Below are 23,251 nucleotides of genomic sequence, written 5' to 3' on the forward strand. Positions count from 1 at the left end.
GGGAAGGGGGGATATGAGGGAAGGGGGCTACGGGGGAAGGGGGTATATGGGGGAAGGGGGGATAAGGGTGAAGGGGATATGGGGAAGGGGATATGGGGAAGGGGATATGGGGAAGGTGATAGGGGATGTGGGGGAAGGGGGAACATGGGGGAAGGGGGATGTGGGTGAAGGGGGAACATAGGGGAAGGGGATGGGGATATGGGGGAAGGGATATGGGGAAGGGGGATGTGGGGGAATGGGGGATATGGGAAAAGGGGGTTAAGGAGGATATGGGGAAAGGGGGTTATGGGGAAAGTGGGGATATGGGGAAGAGGGATATGGGGAAGGGGGGATATGGGGAAGGGGGATATGGGGAAAGGGGGATATGGGGAAAGGGGGTATATGGGGAAGAGGGATATGGGGGAAGGGGGATATGGGGAAGGAGGGATATGGGGAAGGGAAGGAAAGGGTTGCAGGCAGTGAAGGGTCATTTTTCTGGGTCTCCGGGGGGGGGGCATCTTTTGTGCAGTGGCGCTGCGTGCGTCCGTGACGGGTGATGCCGTCACGAATGGCATCACGCCGCTACTAGCCCATTTGGGGCCAGACAATTCGCGACGTTTCGGGGGGCCCAATGGCGGAGTGATTCATGCTGTTTTTGGCGCCGGTTTCGGGCCATCGCGCCGATTCACAGAGGATCCTGCCCCTTATCCCTATATTGAGTAAAATTACTTCTGGGGTGAGTCATCCTTTCCACACGGTCTTACAAAATGAAAGTAAAATATTGGCGTTTCTGTCCATTATCCTGGCAAATATTGCAGTCTGGTATGGGTTCGTAATTATTCTTCACATCTGCTTACCTGCATTTTGAACCTTCTGCTGATTGTCTTAGTAACGAACTAACAAGTTGATATTTCTTGTTAAAATAATTACAAACAATTTGTTTTATATATATTAGTTGTTTAATGAAAGTTTGAAATTTAACCACTTCGGAGTACTAACAAAACATAATTAATGCAGAAACCATAAACATTATATAAAATATCTTAGTTAAAATCTATCTTTGAAAAGTACAGCAAAAATAATTTTGTTTTGTCGAGAACTACTCGCGCTGGATAATAAATACCTTTTTTAATTTATTCCTTCATGGGGTGTAGGCATTGCTGCCCGTCACTAATTGACCATCTCAAGGTCAGCCAATGACATCTGCACTTCATAAAAGAACAAATTAAAAAAACTAATTTGTGTCCAATGCTGTTATTTCAGCCACTTTTCGACAGGACAAAATGCTCTATGGAACAGAAACCAATATTGTAAAAATTCTACAGAAAGTGAAGTCGACATACACCTTAATCAAAAAACGTGAAAAATAATTCAAATGCACTCCAGTTTTGTTGGCCTTTTGGTCTGTAATAATGTTAACTGTATAAAGAAAGAACAAATAACAGGGATCGCAAACAATGGAATAAGATCAAAGGAACTTGAAAAATAGGAGCAGGAGTGGATTATCCGGCCCATAGAACCTGTTCTGCCATTCAATATGAGCATGGCTGACCTTCAACTTTAGTCCCACTTTCCTGCCCATTCATCATGTCCCTTGATTTCCTGAGTGACCAAAAATCTGTCTCTTCCCAACCGTAAGTATATTCAATGATGGCGCATCCACGATCCTCTGGAGTGGAGAAGATTAATAGTTCTTTCAGTGAAGAAACATTTCCTCATTTCAGTCCTAAATGTTCAGCCCCTTATCCTGAAACAGAGTCCCCTAGATTTCTCTAGATTTCCCAACCAGGAGAAATAAACTATCAGTAACTACCCTGCCAAGTCCCTTCATAATTTCTTTTATGCTTTTCCAATTAAGGGGCAATTTAGCATGGCCAATCCACCTACCCTGCACATCTTTGGGCTGTTGGGATGAGACCCACTCAGACTCGTAGAGTGTAAAAACTCCATTTGGACAGAGACCTAGGGCTGGGATCGAACCTCGGTGCCGTGGAGGGGCAGTGCTAACCATTGCGCCACCGTGGTACACTGCCGCGTCATAATCTTGAATGATTCAATCAGTCTCACTCGTCTAAACTTCAGAGAATATAGACCCAACTCAGCCCAGGGGCCTTATTTTATCTTATTTTTACCAGTTTCAGAAACCATTATAACTAAGATGCTTTTTTGTTTATTTTAAAAAATCTATGCTAATTTCTGGCTGGAGTTAGATTTACGACCAGTGTGTGGTGCCTACTGAATGGAATCAAGATTTGCTTCCCCTTTTGCGTTGAGGTCACCCGAAACATTTTATAGGAAGGAGGTGGGTATTTATTTCAGCATTTTGAAATTCAGTTGTAACAAATTTTAAAATGTCAGGTTACGTGTAATTGTACATATATCAGACAGCAGATATTGCAAGCGAGTGCTCCAAGGTTACTCAAGGATCTACCAGAATTAAAAGTGAAAGGTTTCTTCAGTTTGGTTTTATCTTCAGTGGTGGATTTGTGGTACATGATGGATGCCTGAAAAGGAAAGAATATCTTTTACACTTTGTAACCAGTGCTCTCTTAGTGGAAAGGGAACACAGAAGCTAAGCAAGTTTGGTAGATCTGTTTTCAACTAAAAAGTGGAGCCTTAAGCCGTCACTGAGACCTGGCCGAGTACCATTCCAGTCTTGCTAAGGTCTTGTCCACCTTTTCATACACTGACACACAACCAAAGAAGCATCAAACCAAAAAGTCAGAGAAGCCCCTCCAGCACCAAAGGTACAATAAAGATTATCAACAAAGGCTCTGTGCAAATACAAATAAAGATACAAAATAGCATGTAGTATTAGTATTTAAAACTGCATTCTCTTTGCAACTTCGCACTGTACTTAAATGGATTTTGTATTCCCTACGAACTACCCTAATATAACTAATAGATTGAATCGGTTTGAGTAGATCACTTGAGGCTGGGATTCTACCCACTCACTCGAGGTAATCCTCTAAGACAATGAGGTCTTATTGTGGTCCAAGGTGACAAGCAATAGAAAGCTAATATTGTAAACTGTGCAGTTTAAGCTGGCCATACACACGCAGTACTTTAATACCCAGCTGAAAGTCTCTAAATCTTGGTTCTGTCACCTGTCCTTTAAATGTCTGAAATGTTGAAGTAGGATGAAAGGAGATAACCTCTTGTATACGGGATGGAGGTATAGATTTCACAACAGCTTAATTTAGAGACTTTTAAACATGGTGATGGGGTTTTGTGTCAGACACTCAACTGAGCAACAAAATTATATATTTCTCTGTCTCTCGCATTTCCATTATTTCACTCAGAGTACAGATTAAAATTTTAAAATTTGACAATTTTATGAGGATATTTCTTTGAACTGTGTCTTTCAAGGTCTGTATATTTATTTGGACAATATTAAGAGGTGTGACTTGAGGTCATGCTTTTGTTATTGATATTATAATGATTGTTTGATTGACACGATTATAGGGTTGTAAAAATAGCAGATGATTTTCAAAGCAGATTTATGAATAGGTGTTTTTTAAAGAATGCATTTCTAGATTTTCCATGGTTATTCTATGGGTGATTAGTCTTATGTTTCATATTTGGTGAGTGAATATGGGGGATGTGGGGAACCATGGAAGGGGTACTGTGGCCTTAGAGGTGATATGAGGGCATAGAGTTGGCATGGGAGTACTGAGGTGGCACCTGGACATGGAGGATGAAGGAGGGCCATTGCAGGTGGTATGGGGGTACGGTAGTGGCCGAAGGTGGAATGGGTAGTGACTAAGGGGGAGGACTATGTTGTTTACAGGCAAGAAGGCCTAAAAGTCATTAATATAATCTTGTAACCAGCCCGCCTTGGCACTTTCCCATCTCCAAGCCCGCCGCTGTGTTACTTCCAGGGTCGGCTGGCCCACCTTAATCCCACCCTACCTCAACAGAGTGAAAATAGTGCATGCTGGACCGTTTCTACAGAAATGAGTCTGCTGCATCAGGAAATTTCCAGACTCGAGCTTTACACCTCAGTGAAAATCCAGCCTTCACTCTCATTTCCAAATGGAAAGGAGATGTACTATTTAAAACTTCCGGATCAAGGCTTAAGTAGCACTTAAAAAATTTGTTAGTGGAACACCCATCACAATATCAATGATGGATGCCACAGGTTCTGTAGGTGAGGTATGAAAATGGTAGCTGGGATCTGATTCCAGGATTCCTGACACCATTCCTAGGATTCCAATTTATGAGGAGAGACTGAGTATACTGGGACTATACTCATTGGAATTTAGAAAAATGAAGGGGGATCTTACAGAAACCGATAAAATTATAAAGGGAATAGATAAGAAGCAGGAAGGTTGCATTCACTGGCGGGTGAAACTAGAAATAGGAGGCACAGCTTCAAAATAAGGAGAAGCAGATTTAGCACAGAGTTGAGGAGAAACCTCTTCACCCAAAGAGTTGTAAATCTGTGGAATTCTCTGCCCAGTGAAGCAGTTGTGGCAACCTCATTAATTGTTTTTAAGACAAATATAGATAGATTTTTGAACAGTAAAGGAATTAAGGGTTACGGTGAGCAGGGGGGTAAGTGAAGCTGAGTCCACAAAAAGATCAGCCATGATCTTATTGATTGGAGGAGCAGGCTTGACGGGCTAGATGGCCTAGTCCTGGCTCCTAATTCTTATGTTCTTAAGGTCACACTCCTGCACCTTTCACCCCTGACCAGCTCCGTTGCAGGAATAGGCATGCACTAGTCTGTGGCAATCTTCATAGACTCAGGCCAGCTTTTAAAGGACTTGTGGTTCACAGCACTTCAGAGGTGACATGAATCATAGTCTGAATGAGGGAAACTTTTGAATGCTGAGTTCAAACTCTCGTGCCCATGCTCCTCATGCTAAACTATGCCTCCCATCCATCCATATGATCCCTCATACCATTCATGCCAATCTATGGCATTCCCACACCTATTGGACCACAACTATTTAAACCACTGCACCCTATTGTGACAAGTGTATGTGTCGAAAAAGCTTTAATAAAGTAGGTCATTCATAAGCTTTTACTGCACCCAATAAAAGTGTCACACATCCAAACCCTATAAAGTATCAAAAGCAGAAACTGCAAGTACTTAAAACCTCTTTGTATTTGAAACTGATTGAATAGATCAGAGGGCAAGAGCTGTCAATCAAACTATGTTTTCCCTGGGCTGAAGCTGTTTCAAGGCTCTAATGGATATCTGTGCTCTCAGCCAAGAATATATGAGGCTTATGAAGCCCGAGGTGGCTGCGCCAAGCCCATTATTGGCGCAAAGAGGAGTGCATTTTTTAATTTTAATTTTTATCAATTTAGAGTAGCCAATTTTTTTCCCAATTAAGGGTTAATTTAGCGTGGCCAATCCACCTACCGTGCACATCTTTGGGATATGGGGGTGAAGCCTACACAGACATGGGGAGAATGTGCAAACTCCACACGGACAGTGACCCAGGGCCAGGTCCTCAGCACCATAGGCAGTAGTACTAAGCACAGCGCCACTGTGCCACCCAAATTCAGCCCATTATTACAGATGCAGAAAATTATTTAAGTTAATCTGACTCAATCACAGTTTAAATGCATGGTAGAAAAAACAAAATGGCAGCAAGCCTATAACTTACATGTTTGAGTCAGACATTGTTTCACAAAACCATTGTGATTTTTTTGCCCGTTGACCACCTTTTGCTGGCATCAAATATCGCACCTTCTTCCAGAAATATGAATGTTTGAAGACAGATTTATTTCCTTTCCATTTCACGGTCTTTTTTGACTTCAGAATAAGTTGGAGTGACTCTGGTAGTAACTTTGTGCTGTTTATGGGCTTAAGCTCAATAAGTATTGGCTTTATTTTTGTTTCAACCAATACCTGATGCAGTCCAGTCATAAGTTCATACATAGAGCTGCACTCATCATCCACATAATCTTTACTGAGTATTATAATCAATCTTCGGCATTTGTTTATATAAAAAAGTACATCATCTGCAGAACCTGTAAAACAAATTAATTATTGATTTATTAAAAATAACATTTGGGGAAATCCAGTTACAACTAATTCAACAAGTTGTAACTTGGTTAAGGGTTTTTACAGTGAGACAAACAGTACAAGAGTGGAACTTGTCAAATTCCATTGATTGCAGTCTGTTGGGGGAGGGGGTTGCCTCAATCGTGCACCCTCTAGACAAGTGTGGAATCACTGACATGAACTTATGGATCTCCATGTTATTCTGCAAATGTGTACACTCCAGAAGTTGCTGTCACTTTTATTGGGTTATTATCATCATTATCACCGTAAACTCCAAGCGCATTTTATTAAAGATTCTGATCTAAATTTCATGGGATGTACGATGCTGGAATTTATTTGCAAATTGGTCTTTTGACACATTAAAATGACTGACAAATACATTAGATGTCACGTGGATCAAAGTGCGGTTTTGAAACCAGGGGAAAATCTCTGCATTACTTAGACGTGTGACCAATACTCTAACATATGTCATGAAGCTGATCACAGGCACTCAGATGTTTTTCCCTCCCCTGCTGAATATTTCCAGCAGTCTTGGCTTTTATTTTAGATTTCCAGAATTTGCAATATTTTCCGTTTGCATTTTGAAGGTTTTGAGACCAGTTTTGCAAGAAGGTTTCAACATCAGAAAAACGATGTGTGTCATAATATACATCCAGGTATGTGATGGTGCACAGACAGGTAGTGATTGACACACAGGATGTCACACAACAGAACACAGCAGCCAATCACCAGACAGGACACAACCACTATAAAGCCAGAGGGCACTAGTTTTCCCGCTTTCTCGGGATCCAGCCTCTGAGACAGTCAGTGCTCGTGAGCAGCAACTAGAACAAACACCATGTGGTAGTAAGATAGTCTGGTCAGGTTAGCCTCAGGTCTCCAGTCAAGCCAGCATAGTGTCAACCCACAGTTAAAGCATGTATTATAGTTAAGTGTTCAATAAAATCGAGTTGCATTTCTTCAAGTGTTGGAAGCCTGTCTCTCTCTCCACTGCAGTAAACGCAGTCCTCGCAGACCCAGATTACCCAACACATCATGGTACCAGTGAGTTATGCTCGTGTTTGACGGATCTACCTTGATAATCTGCCTTTGACCAGCGATCAGCTATCCGGTAACATGGACAGTGTCCGCCCTCCCCCGCAGCTCCGCATCGCCGGCAACCTCAGTGCTAACTGGAAGATTTTCAAGACGAAGTTCCAGCTGTATCTTGAAGCCACCGACCTCGAAGCCGCATCGGACGTCAGGAAGATTGCTCTCTTCCTTTCTACAGCCGGGGACCTGCTATCCACATCTTTAACTCACTCACCTTTGCTGAAGGTGAGGACAAGACGAAGTTTAAAACAGTCCTGCTGATGTTCGACAGCCACTGTGACATTGAAGTCAATGAGAGCTTTGAACGCTATGTATTCCAGCAGAGGCTTCAGGGTAAGGATGAACCTTTTCAGTCCTCCTTAACCCATCTCCGCATCCTTGCGCAGTCCTGCAACTATGGCTCCACTTCCAATTCCATGAAACGGGATCAGATAGTTTTCGGGGTCCACTCTGATCCCCTTCGCCAGCAGCTCCTAAAAGTTAAGCAGCTCACCCTCACCATCGCCATCGAAACCTGCGTCCTCCACGAGCACGCTAACAACTGGTACTCCCATATCAGGGCGGCAGAAACGGCACGGCAAAACCCCCACGAGGCAGAACGGGAGCAAGCCATCAAACAAATGCAGGGCCTGAGTCTGGATGAGGGCGGCCATTTTGCGCGCTTTTCCCAGGCTCCTGCGCACGCGCCCCACGACCAAGGGGACGGCGAGGACGACGACCGAACCGTGCAAGTGTGCACATCGTTCAACTGCACCGCGCATGCACGGTGGCGCACAGAACGTCCTGACGTCGGTGCCACGACGTGCTCCAACTGTAGCTCTGCCCATTTAAAGCGGCAATGTCCCGCGAAATCTCGACGCTGTCTCCAGTGTGGCAAGCTTGGCCACTACGCAGCCCTTTGCAGATCTGCTCAACTGCCCACCACACAGCGATCCCAGCCACAGCGCAGGAGCGTCCAGTCAGTACAGCAACCCGTTGCAGACTCCGACGCAGACATTCTTCCAGATTCCGACACCGGGGGACTCTCATCCCTATTCCGGGTGGGCATCATCACCAAGCATACGCTGCCTTTATCAACAATGGTGAACCAACTCCCAATAATGAGCTTTGATCCGGACGACGGGTGGTTTGCCACCCTTACGGTTAATAAGGCTCGCATATGCTTCAAGCTGGACACCGGCGCTTCAGCAAACCTCATTTCAAAGTCTGACCTTGACACCATCCGCGTCAAGCCAAGCATTCTTCCACCGGCCTGCCAGCTCCTCGACTACAATGGCAATGCCATTGCTGCCAGTGGCTCATGCCAGCTTGCAGTGTCCCATCGTTCTTCAAAAGCAACGCTGCGCTTTGAAATTGTAGGAACGGACAGAGCTTCCCTGCTCGGTGCTCGGGCCTGCAAACTCCTGAACCTTGTGCAGCGGGATCACACCATGTCGTCCGCAGAGACATCGGCCTCGCCAGATGTTAACTTCCAAGCCCAACTTGATGACAACATAGCACAATACCACAGCATGTTTAAGGTATGGGCACACTCCCTTACCGATACAAAATCCTGTTGAAGACATATGCCACCCCTGTGGTCCACACACCGCGTCGGGTGCCGGTACCCCTTAAGGACCACCTCAAGCAGCAGTTGCAAGACCTCCAGGATCAGGGCGTAATTTCTAAAGTCACGGAACCCACGGACTGGGTTAGCTCCATGGTTTGTGTCAAAAAGTCGTCAGGGGAACTTCGAATCTGTATCCCAAAGATTTGAACCATAACATCATGAGGGAACACTACCCAATACCTAAACGAGAAGAGCTAACCAGCGAGATGGCTCATGCCAAGTACTTCACGAAGCTGGATGCCTCCATGGGGATTTGGCAAATAGAGCTGGACGCGTCCAGTCGAAAGCTGTGTACATTTAACACCCCATTCGGTCGCTACTGTTACAACCGAATGCCCTTTGGCATCATCTCCGCCTCAGTGGTGTTCCACCGCATAATGGAACAAATGATGGAGGGCATCGAGGGGATGCGAGTGTACGCCGATGATATCATTATCTGGTCCACAACTCCTCAGGAGCACATCGATCACCTTAAGCGGGTGTTCCACAGGATCCATGAGCATGGCCTCCGACTCAACAGAGCCAAATGCTTGTTCGGTCAATCAGAAATCAAGTTCCTTGGCGATCACATTTCGCAGTTCGGCGTGCAGCCAGATGCAGACAAGATGTCGGCGATCAACGCCATGAAGACCCCAGAGGACAAGAAGGCTGTCCTCCGCTTTCTAGGGATGGTCAACTTCCTTGGGAAGTTTATCCCCAACCTTACATCGCACACCAAATCTCTCCACCTTCTCGTTAAAAAAACTACGAACTTCCAGTGGCTACCCGCTCATGGGCAAGAGTGGCAGGAGCTTAGGGCAAAACTCACCAAGGCCCCGGTGCTGGCATTTTTCGACCCCGCCAAGGAGACGAAAATATCCACCGATGCGAGCCAGGCTGGCATTGGGGCAGTGCTCCTCCAGTGGGAGGCTGTGGGGGGCGCGCCAACCTTCGGGGCGCGTTTCCCGCCCCCGCCGATTCCCGGGTGGCAGAGAATTCCGGCCACGGCGGGGGCGGGATTTACAAAGGCCCTGGGGATTCCCCGACACTGCGGGGGGTCGGAGAATTCCGCCCCTGGTCCCTGCTGACCGAGTTCGTGTTCAGCTACCTGACGGTGGCTGGTCTGCCACAGCTGTGGTGGTTAATCAAGTGGACCCGAGATTGTTCCTCGTTCGCATGCCTGATGGATCCTTTCTTCGGTGTAATAGGCGGGCACTGTGGTGACCTCGACGCTCGCCACCTGAACGTGATGTCCCGCCTCACATGCTGGTTCCTCAGGACTCGCCCTTCCACAAGGCCACCGATCTGCCTGTTATTCTACCGGCCTCTACATTGGAGGCAGTTCCGCCCGTTCAAGTGCAGGTGGTCCCTGACCCACCCTTGAGGCGATCAACCAGAATTCGCCGTCCGCCACAGAGACTGAATTTATAGGCTGAATGTTGCATTACCTTGTTATCTCATCGTTTACACATCTGTCCTCTATCTGCACTAGACACCTTCCCATGTAAATACGTTAGCATATTTTGTATATAGTCAGGCTCCTCTACACACACACTCACTATTTATTGACCTGAACACATTTTTTAACAAAAGAAAAAAAGTGGAAAAGTCGGGGGGGGGGGGGGGGGGGGGGGGGAGATGTCATAATATACATCCAGGTATACGATGGTGCATACACAGGCAGTGGTTGACACACAGGATGACCAGTGAACACACAGAACACAGCAGCCAATCACCAGACAGGACACGACCACTATAAAGCCAGAGGGCACTCGTTTTCCCGCTCTCTCGGGAACCAGCCTCTGAGACAGTCAGAGCTCGTGAGCAGCAACTAGCACAAACACCATGTGGTCGTAAGATAGTCTGGTCAGGTTAGCCTCAGGTCTCCAGTCAAGTCAGCAGAGCGTCAACCCACAGTTAAAGTATGTATGATAGTTAAGTGTTCAATAAAATCGAGTTGCATTTCTTCAAGTGTTGGAAGCCTGTCTCTCTCTCCACTGCAGTAAACGCAGTCCTCACAGACCCAGATTACCCAACACATCAATGTGAATGGTTGTATTCGATATAAAGCTGAGGGTATTTTTCTGAGATTTCTGGGTATGATTAATGCATGTTGATACCCTATTTTTGTAAACCAAAACAAACCGATAAACAGATTGCATAGAATGGAAGAAAGTATATCTCCACCGTGCATTATGGATATGTATATATGCCTGAGCCTGAAAAACAGAGGGTGGGATTCTCAGTTTGCCAATGCCAAAATCGTGAAATGCGACTGGCCCCTGATTCTGCAGTGTGACATTGGCCGTCTGGGTGTCCCCACACCTCCCCCCCCCCCCCCTCCCCCCCCACCCCCCAACCCGGTTGGCACCCATCACTGCCCCTCCCTATGGTCTAATCATGCGTCTTGACTTGTGTCTTGCAGGAAGTTCTGGGGATGGGGCAGGTCCATCTGGCATCTTCAGCCAGTGCCACATCCGGAGCAGCCCCCACCCCATGATCCGAGCAGTGACACTGAGTCCAGCTCGGACACCAGCCCTCTGCCTGAGGCCCAGGAGACCCCGAGCTTGAGTCGGAGGATGACAGTTATTTTCCATCACAGCTATCTCCAACACCATGGGTGTGTGGGATGGGGGTTAGTCTCAGGGGCACAGTGCTGCCTACTCACCCGGGTGCCCTGACGAGGTTGTGCAGTTTTTTCTGGCACTGCTGGCAGGTCCGTACTACGGTGCCCACAGTGCTGACCGCCTCTGCCACCGGAACCGGCCACTGCTTACGGTGGCAGCTGGCAGCTTTCTTCCCAGGCCAGGGTACATGGTCACCCTCCTTCCCTCGGCATCCAGGAGGATCTCCAGCTCCGCATCAGTGATGCCGCTCTACTTGCTGCTACCTTGTTGGCTGTGATGGTGTGTGAGGGCAGTGAAGTGTGTATATGCGGCTGCAGCTTGTCAACCTCCTGAGTGTCAATTGCGAATCTGGCACCGTTTCTCATTGGAATAGATTGTGTTACACATGGCGCCGGTGCTAACCCCTCAACAGCAGCAGAATCGGTCCAGGTGCGGCGCCAGATTTTCTGTCATGAAAGTCCATGGATTCTGCATTGGCGTCAACATTTAGGGCGGGATTCGCTGTTCCCCGATACAGATTTTGTAATTGGCGATCGGGCAAATCCCTATTTACGATGGAATCGGGGGGCGGCGCTTGTTTTCGGATGCTCTGCCCCCTCCTAAATGGCTTCATTGAGGAGCGGGCTGCATGCCGTTGGGATGGCCACAGGACGTTACCTGAAGGCCCTCCATCATGCTCCGCCCCCGATGGGCCAAATTCCCGACCGTACAGGGGACGTGTGGTCTCAGCGGTCAGGAACCCAGCATGGCAGTGCCATGTTGTACGGCACGACCGCTGCAGGTCTTCGCTGTGCGTCTGCGCGGCCACGGACCCGGCAATTCACCAGGCATTTATATCGGGAAGGCCGTGTGTTTTATGTGATGCGGCTGCTAGCCCCTCACCGGTTGGAGGATTGGTGCTGGGGCCACGCTGATATTTCCCAAGTAAAACGCCACGGGTCCTCCGGACTTGGCCCTAAAATCGGAGAATCTAGCCCTTAGGCTCAGAAATGGAGAATCCCATCAAGAATCTCTTATAGAATATCATTATAATTTGTGAACAATTTTATGCCCCTTCATGAAATTTAAGCATTTACACAGTACTGTTCAGAAATACTTTAAAAAAAATAAATTTAGAGTACCCAATTCATTTTTCCAATTAAGGGGCAAATTAGCTTGGCCAATCCACCTGCACATCTTTTGAGCGGTGGTGGTGAAACTCACGCAAACACAGGGAGAATGTGCAAACTCCACACGGACAGTGACCCAGAGCCGGGATCGAACCTGGGACCTCGGCGCTATGAGGCTGCAGGGCTAATCCTCTGCGCCGCCGTGCTGCCCAACTGTTCAGAAATACAACAGAACAAGTGTTTGAAAAACGGCAGTGATTTATGTGGTGAATGTGATTCACACCGGATTGTAATCTATACATACATGTCTGTATTGTAAGTGCAGTTACACTACCTGGCCTCCAGGGGGAGTAGCTCTGGGAATGCTCGAGTTCTATGGGGGCTTATCCCTTGGCTCTGCCCAGGACTCCTCCCCCACAAGCTGCTGTATAAATGCCACTGCCACATGGTCAGCCGGCCAGTTCACTGTAAGTTCAATGGCTAACTGGCTGCGTCTGTTGTGAGTATATTAAAACCGCTATTCTAATCCTACAAGCACGTGTCCGTAGAATTGTTGGTTCCAACAATTTATAAAACAAAAACATTTGTAACTGAAACAAATATCCCAGCTTCCATTAGAGATTAAACAGTAAAAATAACTGATTGACATATTTAACCTGATTTCCAACATTGGGCACGATTTAATGGGACAAAAACAGAGTCCCTTATTGGGCGGGTTGAGTGGGGTGTTTCTTGTTGTCTGCAGTGCCAAGAACGACACCGCTATTTAATGGGGCTTTACCGTTTTTTGGGCCTTGGCAAGGAACTCCCCGCCGAGGCTGTACTTACCTCATTTCGAGCTCAACCCGTCAGTGCAGGAAGACAATTCACGGAAAGAGTCGCCATTTTAAAATGCTGCCCCAATCTACTTCAGCCACCCCTCAGCGGCCTTTGGACCATCCTACTGCAGCCAACGTACCTCTTCGGGATCGTTCCCCGCTCATCCCACCTCTTAAAGGCAAGGCACCCCCAGGCCCCATCCTTGGCATGGGCAACATGGCACCTGGGCACTTTGGAACTCCCAACCTGGCACTGTCCCTGCCAGCCTGGCAGTGCCACTTGGGAGTCTCTAATGACCTGGGGGGGTTCACATTTGGTCCACATTTGTGGAAACCAGTGCGAAACGGCGCCCTGGCAAGATCTCCCAGGTGAGGCCATTAGTTCCCGGACCCCAGGAGAATCCGACATAGACATATTTAAACAAGCCTAATGGTTAACATAAATATGCCCAATGAGGGCATGATCCGGATCACGACGTCTCACGAGATCTCGTTAAATCTTGCAAGATTTTCTGAGTGTTGTGGATCTTGCGAGAGTCCTCGCTGTGTCACCAAATCTTGTGCAACGAGGCCAATAAATTGCACCACTCATTTTTGCAGATTCAATGTACATTGCCTGAGACCATTACCACAACTGTCTACCACTGGTACTTTAAGCAACCAGGCTAAAATTGTCAAAGATTAACCAATCTCCAGTGTTTAATAGGATTCTGATTGTCTAGAATTCTGATTTTGTGCAAATTCTGTTTTTCAGGACTGTTTCAGGATGTGAGTTTAATACTGAAAGAGGTTTGCGACAACCCATCTTACACATCAATAAGAAACTTTTTCTCTTCCTTTCAGGTGCTAAAGAACGCAAGCTCCAACAACCCATTGATACCAAAAGCCATCCATGGCCCTCCACCCCTTCCAGCCCCTTGGATCTCATTGTTTCTAACCCCAGCCTTGACGTGTCTTCACCATAATACTGACATTCCCTCTCTGAGACTGAATATGCTGTATTCAGCAAAGGACTAAGCATCATACCCTTACGCCCCCACCTCAATGAATTTTGGGCTCGACATGATGCTGAGCTCTTGTTCCGCCACCTTCATCTCCGCGCTCACCTCACTTCTTCGGACAATAGTCCTCCCCACCCATTCAACAGATCCTTTACCTGCCTCCATCATTCTCCCTTCACCAGGACCCCTCCCTCCGGCTGCTTACCTGCTCTTGGTCTTTTCATTCACAACTGGAGGCATGACATCAACCGTTCCAATTTCTCTGTTCCTCTCACCCACTCTGATCTGTCACCTTCTGAACTGGCTGCAGTCCGCTGTCTCAGGTCCAACCCTGACTTTGCCATCAAGCCCACCGACAAGGTGGGGTTTTTGTTGTCTGCTGTACTGACCTCTACCTTGCAGAGGCAGAACGCCAACTCTTAGACACTTCCTCCTACCTCCGGATTCCTCCGATGCCCTACATCATGTCAACAACTTCCAAATCCCTGGCCCAACAGCCTCCTCGTTACCATGGATGCCCAATCCCTCTATACCTCCATTCCCCACCATGATGGCCTGTGGGTTTCTCCCTCAAACAGAGGCCTGAACATTCCCCACCCACCACCACTCTCCTCCATCTGGCTGAACTTGTCCTCTCACTGAACAATTTCTCCTTTGATATGTCTCATTTCCTCCAAACAAAAGTGTGGCTATGAGCATCTGTGTGGGCCCCAGTTTTGCCTGTCTCTTTATGAGGTATGTGGAGCATTCCTTGTTCCAGTCAGACTCCGGCTTCATCCCACAACTCTTTTATTGGTACATCAATGACTGTTCAGTGCCACTTCATGTTCCCATCCGGACTTGTAAAACTGTATTCATTTTGCTTTCAATTTCCACCCTTCTATCATCTTCACATGGTCCATCTCCGACACTTTCCTTCCCTGACCTTTCTATTTCTGGGGATCATCTGTTCACTAATATCCATTACAAACCCACTGACTCCCACAGCTACCTGAACTCTAGCTCTTCACAGCCCACATCCTGCAAAGACTCCATCCCATTCTCCCAGGTCCTTTGCCTCCGTTGCATCTGTTCTGATGATGTCACTTTCCAAAACGGTGCTGCTGTCATGTCTTCATTCTTCCTTAATCATGGTTTTCCACCCACTGTGGTCGACAGGGCTCTCAACCATCTCTGAACCATCTCCCACACCTCTGCTCTTACCCTCTCCCCTCCCTCCCAGAACCAGGATAGGGTCCCCCTTGTCCTCACTTTTCACCACACCAGCCTCTGCATTCAAAGAATCATCCTTCGCCAGTTCCCCCAACTCCAGCATGATTCTACCACCAAACACATCTTTCCCTCACTCCCCCTGTCAGTATTTTGTAGGGACTATTCAACATAATTTCTGTGCTTTTATGCTCCATGCTCCTATTAATAAAACTCTGGATACTGTATGATATATTAACCGCTCTCTCAAACTGCCTGCCACCTTTTTATACACAGACATACTTCCCTCTGCTTCTGCACCCCCTTTAGAGTTTTACCGCCGTTTTATACTGCCTTTTTACGTTATTGCTACCAAAATGAATCACATTACATTTCTCTGTATTGAACTTCATCTGCCCCCTGTCGATTCATTCCAGCAACTTGTCTACGGGGTAAATGTTCCAACCCTGCCTGCTGTGCGAATTGTCACAGGTGAAATTGACAATTTGACAGACCAGTGAGAGGTCCCTTGACCGTGGGTGGGAATTTCTGGAATTCCCCACCCATTGGGTGTCATCCTTTCAAACAATTACTGTTGGGTGGTTTTGGCAGTGTTCTTCCCGTCAGCTTTTTGGGTGAGAGCACCCACACTTAGCCATTATTTTGGGCCTTGGGGAATTTCTCCCTGGTCTAGAACAAATTTTTGCATGGGCTGGATTCTCCGGTTCCCCCGCCGCGTGTTTCTTGGACATGCGGCGTTCGCTTGTGGCAGAATTCTGTCTTCCTGCAGCTTGTCAATGGGATTTCCCATTGAAGCAACCCCACACCGCTGGGAAACCTGCGGGCAGGGGTGCGCTGCCAGCAGAGAAGCAATGTGCAACAGCCGGAGAATTCTGGCCCATCTGTGGGGTGTTGAACCTGCCAGCGTGCTCCAATCCCCAAGTGAGCTTGAGGTTCCCCCATATGGGCAATGCCACATGGGCAATGCCAACCCCCACAGACATGGCCATTGCTCTCCCCCCCACCCCCGCCCCCGCCCCCCACAAGTGAGCACGCCCCGCTGTATGGTGCCTGAGGCCCTCCCCACTTCATAGAATTTACAGTGCAGAAGGAGGCCATTCGGCCCATCGAATCTGCACCGGCTCTTGGAAAGAGCACCCTACCCAAGGTCAACACCTCCACCCTATTCCCATAACCCTGTAACCCCACCCAACACTAAGGGCAATTTTGGACACTAAGGGCAATTTATCATGGCCAATCCACCTAACCCGCACATCTTTGGACTGTGGGAGGAAACCGGAGCACCCGGAGGAAACCCACGCACACACGGGGAGGATGTGCAGACTCCGCACAGAGGGGGTAAACCCAAGCCAGAATCAAACTTGGACCCTGGAGCTGTGAAGCAATTGTGCTATCCACAATGCTACCGTGCTACCCCCCTAAGAAACTTCAGGCCCCCTAAGCCCCCCTTTCAGATCCCCTCCTTTCAGGCCTCTCCCCTTCACCTCACCTACCTTTATAAAGTCCCTCCATACCTCACTTCACCCGCCACCCTCCCCACCCTTCATGCACCTCTTTCACCTCCCCTTTCATGGCACCTATGCATCCTGGAACTGCCAGCCTGACATCAGGACACTGCCAGGGTACCCTTTTAAAATCCACCCCAAAGCTAAACTGAGAGGCCTGTATATAGGAATGTAGTGCTTAGGAACAGGGGTAGGTTATTCATCTTTCTGGCGCTTGCTCTGACATTTTCTGACATTGTGGCTTGATCTGACTGTGATCTCAACTGCACTTTCTTGTCTGCCCCCATAACCATTCAAAATGAGGGGTGTCATCAGATGAGGGCATTTCAGAAGACAATGGGTCTTCATTGAATCATTATAGGTAAACAGGACATAGAACATAGAACAGTACAGCACAGAACAGGCCCTTCAGCCCTCAATGTTGTGCCGAGCCATGATCACCCTACTCAAACCCACGTATCCACCCTATACCCGTAACCCAACAACCCCCCCTTAAGCTTACTTTTATTAGGACACTACGGGCAATTTAGCATGGCCAATCCACCTAACCCGCACATCGTTGGACTGTGGGAGGAAACCGGAGCACCCGGAGGAAACCCACGCACACACGGGGAGGATGTGCAGACTCCGCACAGAGGGGGTAAACCCAAGCCAGAATCAAACTTGGACCCTGGAGCTGTGAAGCAATTGTGCTATCCACAATGCTACCGTGCTACCCCCCTAAGAAACTTCAGGCCCCCTAAGCCCCCCTTTCAGATCCCCTCCTTTCAGGCCTCTCCCCTTCACCTCACCTACCTTTATAAAGTCCCTCCATACCTCCCTTCACCCGCCACCCTCCCCACCCTTCATGCACCTCTTTCACCTCCCCTTTCATGGCACCTATGCATCCTGGAACTGCCAGCCTGGCATCAGGCCACTGCCAGGGTACCCTTTTAAAATCCACCCCAAAGCTAAACTGAGAGGCCTGTATATAGGAATGTAGTACTTAGGAACAGGGGTAGGTTATTCATCTTTCTGGCGCTTGCTCTGACATTTTCTGACATTATGGCTTGATCTGACTGTGATCTCAACTGCACTTTCTTGTCTGCCCCCATAACCATTCAAAATGAGGGGTGTCATCAGATGAGGGCATTTCAGAAGACAATGGGTCTTCATTGAATCATTATAGGTAAACAGGACATAGAACATAGAACAGTACAGCACAGAACAGGCCCTTTGGCCCTCAATGTTGTGCCGAGCCATGATCACCCTACTCAAACCCACGTATCCACCCTATACCCGTAACCCAACAACCCCCCCTTAACCTTACTTTTATTAGGACACTACGGGCAATTTAGCATGGCCAATCCACCTAACCCGCACATCTTTGGACTGTGGGAGGAAACCGGAGCACCCGGAGGAAACCCACGCACACAGGGGGAGGACGTGCAGACTCCACACAGACAGTGACCCAGCCGGGAATCGAACCTGGGACCCTGGAGCTGTGAAGCATTTATGCTAACCACCATGCTACCCTGCTGTTTCTTGTCTTTCCTGTCTTTCCCATTAACGAGTTGGGGTCTGGGTAGGACAATGGACAGTTGTGGGCGTATACCCATGACTCAATGCTAGTAGACCAGTATAAAGAAAGGAACATCAGAGCAGATCATTGTGGTGATATGCATCACTGTAAATACACAAGGGGTTAATGTAAATACACTAAGACTAAGTAAACACTAGAGGGAGCACCAGAGACATCATGACATGCAAACATACAGCTAATGAACACATGGGCCAATGGGCAGTCAAGAAACTCAGAGGTGATACTACCACAAGGTGGCATTTACACAACCCATATAAAAGGACAGGGCACACATGCTCTTTCTCTTTTAAAAAAAAAAAAAATTTTTATTGGAATTTTTTGAAAAATATATATCAGGACAATAATAATAATAACAATAATAATAAACACCCCCCAGCACCCGTAACAACACATGTAACAAACCCCCCCCACATCCCCAAACCCAATAAACAACAAAATAAATTAACAATAAGCAACTTAACTTAAACAATACCCCCCTGAGACCACCCCCCCTTTCCCCCCCTCTCCCCCCCTGGTTGCTGCTGCTGCTGACCTAGTTCCTTATCGTTGAGCCAGAAAGTCGAGGAAAGGCTGCCACCTCCTAAAGAACCCTTGTACCGACCCCCTCAGGGTGAATTTGACCCTCTCCAGCTTAATGAATCCCGCCATGTCATTGATCCAGGTCCACGCTCGGAGGTCTCGCATCTTTCCACTGCAGCAAGATCCTCCGCCGGGCTACTAGGGACGCAAAGGCCAAAACATCGGCCTCTTTCGCCTCCTGCACTCCCGGCTCCACCCCAACCCCAAATATCGCAAGTCCCCAGCCTGGCTTGACCCTGGACCCCACCACCCTCGACACTGTCCTCGCCACCCCCTTCCAGAACACCTCCAGTGCCGGGCATGCCCAAAACATATGGGCATGGTTCGCTGGGCTCCCCGAACACCTAATGCACCTGTCCTCACCCCCAAAAAACTTGCTCATCCTCGTCCCGGACATATAAGCCCTGTGCAGTACCTTGAACTGGATGAGGCTAAGCCTCGCACATGAAAATGAAATTAAATGAAAAAAGAGGAGTTCACCCTTTCCAGGGCGTCCGTCCATGTCCCCTCCTCAATCGGCTCCCCCAGCTCCACCTCCCACTTAACCTTCAGCTCCTCTACCGACGCCTCCTCCACCTCCTGCATCACCTGGTAGATGTCAGACACCTTCCCATCCCCGACCCACACCCCCGAAAGCACCCTATCCCTTACGGGGGCAGCAAAGGGAACGCCTCCACCTGCCGCCTAGCAAACGCCTTGACCTGAAGGTACCTGAACATATTCCCCGGGTGGGAGCTCAAACTTCTCCTCCAGTACACCCAGGCTTGCAAACCTCCCGTCAATGAACAGGTCTCCCAACATCCTAATGCCCGCCCTGTGCCACCCCAGGAACCCACCATCAATGTTCCCTGGGACAAACCGGTGGTTCCCCCACAGCGGGGCCTCCACCGAGCCCCCCACTTCCCCCGTGTCGCCTCCACTGCCCCCAAATTTGAGGGTAGTCGCCACCACCGGGCTCGTAGTGTACCTCGTTGGAGGGAGCGGCAGCGGCACCGTTACCAGTGCCTTCAGGCTCGAGCCTCCACAGGACGTCATCTCCATCTGTTTCCATGCTGCCCCCTCCCCATCCATTACCCACTTCCTTATCATCAAGACGTTAGCCGCCCAATAGTACCCAGAGAGGCTGGGCAGCGCCAGCCCCCCTCTATCCCTGCCCCGCTCCAAAAAGACCCTCCTTACCCTCGGAGTCCCGTGCGCCCAAACAAATCCCAGAATGCTGCCGTTCACCCTCCTAAAAAAGGCCCTCGGAATGAAAATGGGGAGGCACTGAAACAAAAACAAAAACCTCGGGAGCACCGTCATTTTAACGGACTGTACTCTACCTGCCAACAACAACGGCAACATGTCCCACCGTTTTAACTCTTCCTCCATCTGCTTCACCAACCTAGTAAAATTAAGCTTGTGCAGAGTCCCCCAGCTCCTAGCCACCTGAACCCCCAGGTACCTAATACTCCTCACTGCCCTCTTTAGCGGGAGCCTACCAATCCCCTCCTCCTGATCTCCCGGGTGTACAACAAACAGCTCACTCTTGCCCAGGTTCAATTTATAACCCGAGAAACTCCCAAACTCAGCAAGAATCTCCATCACCTCCGGCATTCCCCCCACCGGGTCTGCTACATACAGCAGCAAGTCATCTGCGTACAGCGACACTCGGTGCTCCTCCCCACCCCGCACCAGACCCCTCCACCTCCCCTGCTCCCAAGAGTCATGGCCAGAGGCTCAATTGCCAACGCAAAAAGCAAGGGGGACAGGGTGCAACCCTGCCTCGTCCCACGGTGGAGACTGAAGTACTCGGACTTCCTCCCATTTGTCGCTACACTCGCCATCGGGGCCTCATATAGCAACCTCACCCATTTAATAAACCCCACCCCAAACCCGAACCTCTCTAACACCTCCCACAAATACCCCCACTCAACCGTATCAAAGGCCTTCTCCGCATCCAATGCTACCACAATCTCTGCCTCTCCTTCGGCCGCCAGCATCATTATCATATTTAGCAGCCTTCACACGTTAGTGTTCAGCTGCCTCCCCTTCACAAAACCCGTCTGATCTTCATGTATCACCCCCGGCACACAGTCCTCTATTCTAGTGGCCAAGATCTTCGCCAGCAACTTGGCGTCCACATTCAGCAGTGAAATCGGCCTATATGATCCGCACTGCAAGGAGTCCTTATCTTGATCCAGGATCAGGGAAATCAGCGCCCGTGACATCGTCGGGGGCAAAACACCCCCCTCCCATGCCTCGTTAAAGGTCCGGACCAACAGGGGACCCAACAGGTCCGCGTATTTCTTATAAAATTCCACCGGGAACCCATCCGGTCCCGGCGCCTTCCCCGACTGCCTGTGGCCAATCCCTCTGACCAGCTCCTCCAACTCGATCGGCGCCCCCCAGTCCATCCACCTGCTCCTCCTGCACCCTTGGAAATCGCAGCCTGTCCAAAAAGCTCTCCATTCCCCCTCCCACCACCTGCGGCTCCGACCGGTACAGTTCCCTGGAGAAGTCCCTAAAGACCCCATTGACCTCTGCCCCCTGCCGCACCACATTCCCACCCCTATCCTTCACTCCACCAATCTCCCTAGCCGCATCCCGCTTGCGAAGCTGATGCGCCAGCATCCTGCTCGCCTTCTCTCCATACTCGTAGACTGCTCCCTGCGCCTTCTTCCATTGTATCTCCGCCTTTCTGATGGTCAATAAATCAAACTTGGCCTGCAAGCTACGCCGCTCCCCCAGCAATCCCTCCTCCGGGGCCTCCGCATACCGCCTATCCACACTCATCAGCTCCCCCACCAGTCTCTCCCTCTCCCTCCTCTCCCCCCTCTCCCTCTGGGCTCGGATAGAGATCAGCTGCCCCCTAATCACTGCCTTCAGAGCTTCCCACACCATCCCCACCCGGACCTCCCCAGTATCATTGACCTCGAGGTACCTCTCGAGACATCCCCGGACCCTCCTACACACCTCCTCATCGGCCAACAACCCCACGTCCAGACGCCAAAGCGGGCGCTGGTCCCGCACCTCCCCATCTCCAGATCCACCCAATGCGGAGCATGGTCCAAAATCGCAATAGCTGAATATTCGGCCTCCTCCACCCTCGGGACCAGTTGCCTACTCAGGACAAAGAAATCAATACGGGAATACACCCTGTGCACATGGGAGAAAAAAGAGTACTCCCGAGCCCTCGGCCTCCCAAACCTCCAGGGATCCACTCCTCCCATCTGGTCCATAAACCCCCTCAACACCTTGGCCGCCGCCGGCCTCCTGCCTGTCCTTGAACTAGAACGATCCAGTAGGGGATCCAGCACCGTATTGAAGTCCCTCTCCCATGATCAGGCCCCCCACCTCCAAGTCAGGAATGCGGCCCAACATCCGCCTCATGAAACCAGCATCATCCCAATTTAGGGCGTACACATTTACCAACACCACCCTCTCCCCCTGCAGCTTACCGCTCACCATCACATATCTGCTGCCACTATCAGCCACCACCTCAGACGCCTCAAATGCCACCCTCTTCCCCACCAGAATCGCCACCCCCCCGGTTCTTCGAGTCGAGCCCTGAATGGAAAACCTGCCCCACCCACCCCTTCCTCAGACGGACCTGGTCCGCCACCTTCAGGTGGGTCTCCTGGAGCATGGCCACGTCTGCCTTCAGCCCCTTCAGATGCGAAAACACCCGGGCCCGCTTAACCGGCCCATTCAACCGTCTCACGTTCCACGTGATCAGCCGGATCAGGGGACACCCCGCCCCCTCCCCCGTCGACTAGCCATAGCCCATCGACTGCTCGCCCCTGGTCAGCACCCATTCGTCCCGTTTCCCACGGCGATAGAACCTCACCCCAACCCCCCCGACCCACAGTAGCTCCTCCCTGGCCAATCCAGCAGCAACCCGGTATCCCCCCCCCCAGGCTAGGACCCTTAATAGCTGCGACATTCCCTCCATAGTACTCTCGTGAGCCATCTGACGACTGCTGACCCCGGCAGCTCCCGTCCTAACTCCGACCCCTCCCGATATGAGGTCACCCCTCCCCCCGCATCAGCTCCTTGGCACCGCTTGAGCTCAGGAAAACGGATCCGATATCCACGCCCCTTGTCACCAGCTCCACCCCCCTCGTCCCGCAGCGCGGGAAACCAGAGGAAAGCCCGCGC

At 49.6% G+C, this 23,251-nt stretch overlaps 1 protein-coding gene across 1 annotated transcript in view; it reads right to left on the minus strand.

Moving 5' to 3' along the window:
* Positions 1–924: 924 nt before the first annotated feature.
* The window catches only part of LOC119977839 (interleukin-18 receptor 1-like), an 84,997-nt gene continuing 62,670 nt past the window's right edge, over positions 925–23,251 (minus strand). The window contains exons 11-12 of the mRNA XM_038819077.1: positions 5,601–5,967; positions 925–2,483 (exon numbers count right to left, since the gene is read on the minus strand). Coding sequence (XP_038675005.1) covers positions 2,435–2,483; positions 5,601–5,967 — 416 coding nt within the window. The 3' untranslated portion in view covers positions 925–2,434. The remainder of the gene's footprint in view (positions 2,484–5,600; positions 5,968–23,251) is intronic.

This window comes from Scyliorhinus canicula, chromosome 14 (assembly GCF_902713615.1).
Source record: "Scyliorhinus canicula chromosome 14, sScyCan1.1, whole genome shotgun sequence".
Lineage (NCBI taxonomy): Eukaryota > Metazoa > Chordata > Chondrichthyes > Carcharhiniformes > Scyliorhinidae > Scyliorhinus > Scyliorhinus canicula.